This window comes from Numenius arquata, chromosome Z (genome assembly GCF_964106895.1).
Source record: "Numenius arquata chromosome Z, bNumArq3.hap1.1, whole genome shotgun sequence".
In the NCBI taxonomy this organism is placed as follows: Eukaryota; Metazoa; Chordata; class Aves; order Charadriiformes; family Scolopacidae; genus Numenius; species Numenius arquata.
The window spans coordinates 26,838,743-26,845,123 of NC_133616.1; the positions used below are offsets into that span (position 1 = coordinate 26,838,743).

Here is a 6,381-nt window from a genome sequence, read left to right on the forward strand (position 1 = left end):
AAAGTTCATAATCTACAATGTGTTAGTAGACTACCACTCTCAGAAGAATGATTTTTTTGGACAAACTCATACAAAACAGGTTCCTTAGAAGTATCTTACCATTTTCTGCCAGCTAGTTGTACAGCTATATTACAGTTTTATGTATTTACCTTTAAGCACAAAGCTTTAAAGATTTCCAGTCGTCTGAAAGAAATGGACTTAAAATAGAGCATCTGAGTGGCATTAATTCATTCATGAGCCTGCCAGGGCTGCACAGTTGCCACAACTTTGCTCATGGAGAAACAGCAGCAGGAAGCCTGGCAGAATTCACTTGTAGTACCAAGCCTTCATAAGACCCAGGTGAACAGGGTGAGCTCCAAAGCAACCCTCTATGCTCCCACGGGCTTAACAACTGGAGCAGCTTGAGCTTTCTATGGTGCTATGGTACTGCAAAACTTAACTTTAACTGAAGCCAATTAAGCATTCAGTGTTTGACCTTTTAAGTATGTTAAACTGCACGTACATTTTTACACAGCAGCTTCCAACTGTGATCTCATCAGTGACCAATACCACAACTAGCCATTGCAAACTAATTTAATAAAAAACAATTCAATGAAGCAGGCAGGGTTTGGAATGTGAAATGGATTATTTGGTTTTCTATTATAAAGATATTGGAAAAGAATGAGGTTTTATGTTTTCAAAACAAAAAATTACTTCTCAAAAAAAATTTTCCTGGATAGTTTCCTTCACTGTGTCTTCATTGTCCTAACATTGAAGTGAAAGCTTCAGTGTTTCATGAAGTTCCTATCCCGTTGAATGGCTGAGTAAGAAAAGTAAAAAGAAATAAGACAAATGCTAGCGGTTCTGGTTATGAAAACGCAGCATCTACTTTGTGAAAAAAAGTGTATTCCATTTCATGCAGAGACAAGGTTAGTAAAATGAGGCCTGCCATGGTTCAAATTCAAGCTTAACATAAGGTATAATTTCCAAGAAGCCAAGAGAAATAGTGTCTGCCTAATTATGGATGATTATAACCCTAGCCAGCCACAACAGATTTACTGTGAACTTGGTTTGAATTATATGCCAAAGCTTCAATCACAGTTTAAAACCCCTCAAATCTGTATTATCATTTACAGCACGATAATTGCATATCTGCAAAGAGACAAGCAACAACAAAAGCCAAGCTCAAGACAGAATCTGACATTCTGGGTATTACAAAAATAATCTTTGGACAGGAGGATGCTGTGGTAAATTTTGTCTATTAAAACTAACCTAATCCAATATGACATTAGGGCTTGTGTCACAGCTGTTCATATTCACCTTAAGACTTTGTTATTTAACAGAAGAATTTCGCAAGTGATACTGGAAGTGTATTGGTATGTCTGGAGAGCTTCTGTTAGAGGCACCCATGGCTACATTACTTGGGAGTGAAAAAAATCCCTACTCCTAAATGCTTGATATTGATTTTATTCTTCTCAGGAGTTCAAGGATACTGGTAACTATCCATTTTTCTCTACTTTTTTTTTTTTAATATGCAATAAATTTTCTTTAAAGACAAAAGTAATAAATCAAATTACATATATGAGCAACCAAAAACTCGATTTATCAGATGAGTGATTCTGGGGAGAAAAGGGCCAGTAATCTAATAGAACAAAATGATTTTTCTCCAATATCAAATATAACACTCTATTCAAACATTAATGACCTCTGCAGATATTACTAGCCTGCTCATTGTGTTTAAAAAACAATTTCCTATACTGTATATATACAAAAGATCCTGTGCCTAGTACAGAAGGCATTTGCAGGAGCATCAGCTACCAGTGACAGGATTCTCCTTTCATGTTAAACTTAGAAAGTTTTTATTAAAGCTGGGCTACAGAAAGTAAGTGTGCAAACAGTGGTCTGCAAAGCAGCTGAAAAGTACACATTCTTCACCCATTTAATTAACTTTGGCATTTCAAAATGCAGAGCTGCTACAGAATAATATTTCCATTACAAATACAATGAGAAAAAAAAAACATAACCCCTACTATAGTACTGTCCCAGCCAAGCTCTGCCCCAATCTTTTGCTATTTATTGCTTATTTCAATATTTATTACTCTTCAATATGGGCCACACATTGTGTTTGCACACTGTTGATTAACTGAAACTGTATTTGCTGTCATTTCAGCAGCTGCCAGCTGAATGGAAAAACTCACCTTACTCTACCCATTTCAGTCTATTTATTGTCATTGCTATCCACGGTGTTCTGAATACTAAAACATCTTCTCTGTGCATTCAAGTTTTATAGAAGCAAAAAACAAACAAAAAAAAAAGCTTGCAACTGTAAACAGAAATCAAATATGTCAGAGAGGCGTTTCTTGCCCCCAGGTTTCGCCCAGGAGGGCGCTGCTGGGAGCAAGCAGGCAGCAGCCATAGCTCAGGCAGTTCCACAACCAGCTGCCGCACCTGGAGCCAAGGGCAGCATCCTGCCTCCTCCGACCCAGCCCCGCTGCCACAATCACACAGCCAGGGAAAGGGGCCTGTGCATCCCACGAGGGCTGCTCCAGTGCTGGGGAGCAGGGGTGATCACCCAGCTGGGACCTCTCCATTCAACAGCAGCAAAAAGCTGACCCATCAGCTGGTGCCTCCTGCGAAACTGCATCCCAGTACAGCTGAAAGGCAGGACCCACCATGTGCTGCCGAGGTAGCACACCCTACACCCAAGCCTCCCAAGCTTTTGCTGGTCTTGTTTCACTGCAGTTTGAATTACAACCACCTTTCTCCCTCCAAGGCTGCTATCTTGCTTTCCAGAGTCCCCGGTTTTGTTCAGGCTCTTGTGACAAAGAAAATGCTATAAATGTACCAGTAGAGAACAGAGACTGTATGCCAACCTGTTTCACCCCTAATCAAGTACACAGAGAGGGCGATAACTGTGCAATGAGGAGAGATACAACATTTTCTCATGCTGCCATTTCGCCAGGTCAGAGCAGGGGAGAACACAACCGTGCACCTTTACCACCCCAGCCTGTCCCTGCAGCTGGCCTACCCTCCCCAGACAGCCTTACTGGCCTCCAGAGGGAGCAGGGCTAGGGGCTACACAGCCATGAGACACAAGCATTTCTGCTTGTTTCTGCAAGTTTTTTTGTACATAGAATCATAGGGACCTTAAAGATCACCAAGTTCCAACCCCCCTGCCATGGGCAGGGACACCTCACACTAGAGCAGGTTGCTCACAGCCCCATCCAGTCTGGCCTTGAACACCTCCAGGGATGTTCCGTCCACAGCTTCTCTGGGCAACATGTTCCAGTGTCTCACCACCCTCATAGGAAAAAATTTCTTCCTAGTATCTAATCTAAATCTCCCCTCTTTCAGTTTACATTTAACATGTTTGTTGCCGGGTTGTTTTAACATTAGTAAGAGTCTGTCTGAGGGCAAAGTCTCACGATGCCACTGAGTTACCCCAACAGTTTCCCTCACCCTCTCTTTACCCCTCCAGCAGCTCTGTCCACCTGAGAGCACCCGCAGAATCACCACCCACTCCTCCCTAGTGAGTGCTGGGGCTGGTGCGCTGAGGCACAGGAGGAGGACATTCAGCAGCATCAGGCTGCCACATCAGCTCCACCCATGACAACCCAACCCCTTCGTGGGGGAAGCACAAGGCTCCTTACACTACAGCACTCATCTCCACCTCGTGCAGTAGGAGGCACTGGTCATTAACATTACCAGTAAATTCCAATTTTCCAAATGAAGATCCAGAAATGCTTCCAGGTAGCTAATAGCCCTGGGAGGGACTGTTCTGGCTGCAAAGTCTCATCACCTCTAGAACACTGCTGTGGCATGACCCCATATGAAAATAAATACAAGGAAGGGGAGGGGGCTACTTATAGCAGATGTTAAGTCATTAGCTGTAAAAAGAGCTTCACATTTCCTTGTGAAACATCAAGGGAGATGCTTCAAATGAACTAGAGGACTTGACTTCGAAGTGACAAGTAGCCCTGGGAAGGAGGGAGGGTGAAAAAAGCAAGGAAGATAAATTAGTAATAATAGCAATACAAGAGAAAAAGTTGGATTTGGAGACTGAATTTCACTGAATTTTTTAGAGTTGGAAGGGACCATAGAGATCATGTAGTCCAACTCCCCTGCTGAAGCAGGATTGCCTAGAGCATGTTAGAGCATGTTACTCAGGGCTGCATCCAGGTGGGTCTTGAAAATCTCCAAAGAAGGGGACTCCACAACCTCCCTGGGCAGCCCTCACCGTGAAGAAGTTTTTTCTCATATTTGAGTGGAACCTCCTATGTTCCAACTTGTTCCAGACTAAATGTTATTCCTATCTTGCCAGAAGCCAGCAGGTAGGCAAGTTGCAAACCAAGGAGGAACCTTGAGTAAAATCAAAGCCTGACTCACTGAGGTTTCCCAAGATGGTGGAGCTGAACTAATCTCTCAGCAAGTGAGGTGGAGACTTGCTCCCTCCTCTCTCTCAAGAGTGCAGCTGCACTCCGTCCCCTTCCCAGCACTGAGTCTCCTCTGACCCCTTGATCAGACTAGTCAGCTCACTAAACCACTAGAAAACTAACTCAGCAAAAGAGGTACAAATTTCCTGCCAGCATAGTGAGCTGACTCAGCTGACCAAGGGCAATCTCGTGCAACTGCACAACGAAGGCAACAGGAACGCTCGGAGCAGGACAGCACTCTCTGGCAGCAGTAAGACACTTGCCATCTTAAATATATCAATGGGGAATCACTCTGCAGTTGAAAGAGGAAGAAAGAGCAAAGGAGGCAACGTTTGCTACAGCAAATGGGGCAGCATAGTGAATAGGAAGTAAGAATGGCTGATTTTTATAACAACAGCCATAGGACAAGATCATTGGCAGCTAGCTGACCTGTGACTGCTGAGTAGGTAATTGTCAGTGCCACACAGTGTTGGTGAATGGAGCAGTGAGGAAACAAAGCTCAGGGAACAGTTGATTCCTGACTGAAGTACGCTGGGTTGCTTCATTCTAAAGATCCTGTGATTTGTCATCACACTGAGGTTTCCCAAGCTTGTACTACGAATCAGTTTTCTTTTCTCCACAGAAATTCCTAGGAAAGTGATCTAACTAAATTTCAGGACTAAAACCACCATCAACAAATGCAGAGCAGAAGCAAAACACTTACCAGTGGTGCCCAGGGCAATAAATTGAGTACAAGAGGCATCTTTGAAAAATTCTGACCACACTGAATGTAAAATATGCTTTTACATACAACGATAGCAGCACTTCAAGCTACTCCAAAAATACAAGGATATTGCACCTTGTTTCCTCGCTCAGTAATTATGAAAATATTGTTGAATATTTGTTTTGAGAATGAAGTGTACATAGCATACAAAGGTGATAAAATCCCTATGTACTTGCAGATCTGTGACTCATGACAGATTCTCGCTTCGAGACATGAGTAGTCCTGACCAACGGGTTAGAGGTACTAAAGAAAGAGCAGAGTCCAGGTTATCTTATTGCCCTGCACTTACCATTGAAACACTGAGATGATATGGATCGTTGACCCAGTAAGAGCCCAGGTGATTTTCTGCCATCTTAGCAATCTGAGTCGTTCCACAAGCACTAGGGCCAAGGAGGGAGCACGACCACACAGTCAAGAACAAAAGACTTTCCCCAGTTAGTCACATAGGTCTGACTCAGCTTCTTACAAAACCACAGGCCTCGGTTTTAGTATCCAGCCCCTACTTTCACTGAAGATGGTCACCACAGCAACTCTGAGGAGGTTGTCTTATCTCTAAACCCTTCTTTGAATTAAATTTTTTACACTGGGCATTAGTTTCTCATATTAAATGCTATAAAATTCCAAAATTAAGTTAATCTAAGTAATTTAAGAGGTTGAATTAGAAGTTACAATGCTCAAGAACACAACAGTCCTGAACTTCCATATTTAAAGGCCAGGTATAAGTGTGCTTTCATTTACTTACCTTTTTGCTTCTTCTAAGTGGCACAGATACTCATAAGCAATGTTCTGACGCCTCCTCTCATCCATTTCCTCTGCTGAAAGCCTTTCATCATCCACAATAGCTGCAAACAGAAACCCATATCAAGTTACACATGAGTCAAGGGTGATTCTTAGAGTAATTTTCCTGAGAACCTAGGCAAATTACTGCAGAAAATAAATTAAAATATCCCTCCTCCTCAGAAGAGGCCTTTCACAACATGGTGCAGAAATATTTAGATCACCAAGAAAATGCTGTTCTCTGTATGGTGAATTCCTCGAGTTTCACTTGTTCAAAACCAGGCACGCATTGTTCTTTGTATATCGAGTGGTTTGGGGGCAGGATGGAGCACTCAGACACGTGGGACCAAGGCTGGGACCCAGCAGAGTTTCAGCTTTCGCATCCTGAGGAGTTTGAGGACTCCCATGTGGAAGCTCGAAGGAGCAGTG

At 42.9% G+C, this 6,381-nt stretch overlaps 1 protein-coding gene across 2 annotated transcripts in view; it reads right to left on the reverse strand.

Moving 5' to 3' along the window:
• Nucleotides 1–6,009, reverse strand: part of IQGAP2 (IQ motif containing GTPase activating protein 2) — a 107,637-nt gene extending 101,628 nt beyond the window's left edge. For both annotated transcript variants that reach the window (XM_074166862.1, XM_074166863.1), the window contains exon 1: nucleotides 5,918–6,009. In XM_074166862.1, the coding sequence (XP_074022963.1) occupies nucleotides 5,918–5,982 (65 nt within the window). In that variant the 5' untranslated portion in view covers nucleotides 5,983–6,009. The remainder of the gene's footprint in view (nucleotides 1–5,917) is intronic.
• Between the last annotated feature and the right edge of the window lie 372 nt (nucleotides 6,010–6,381).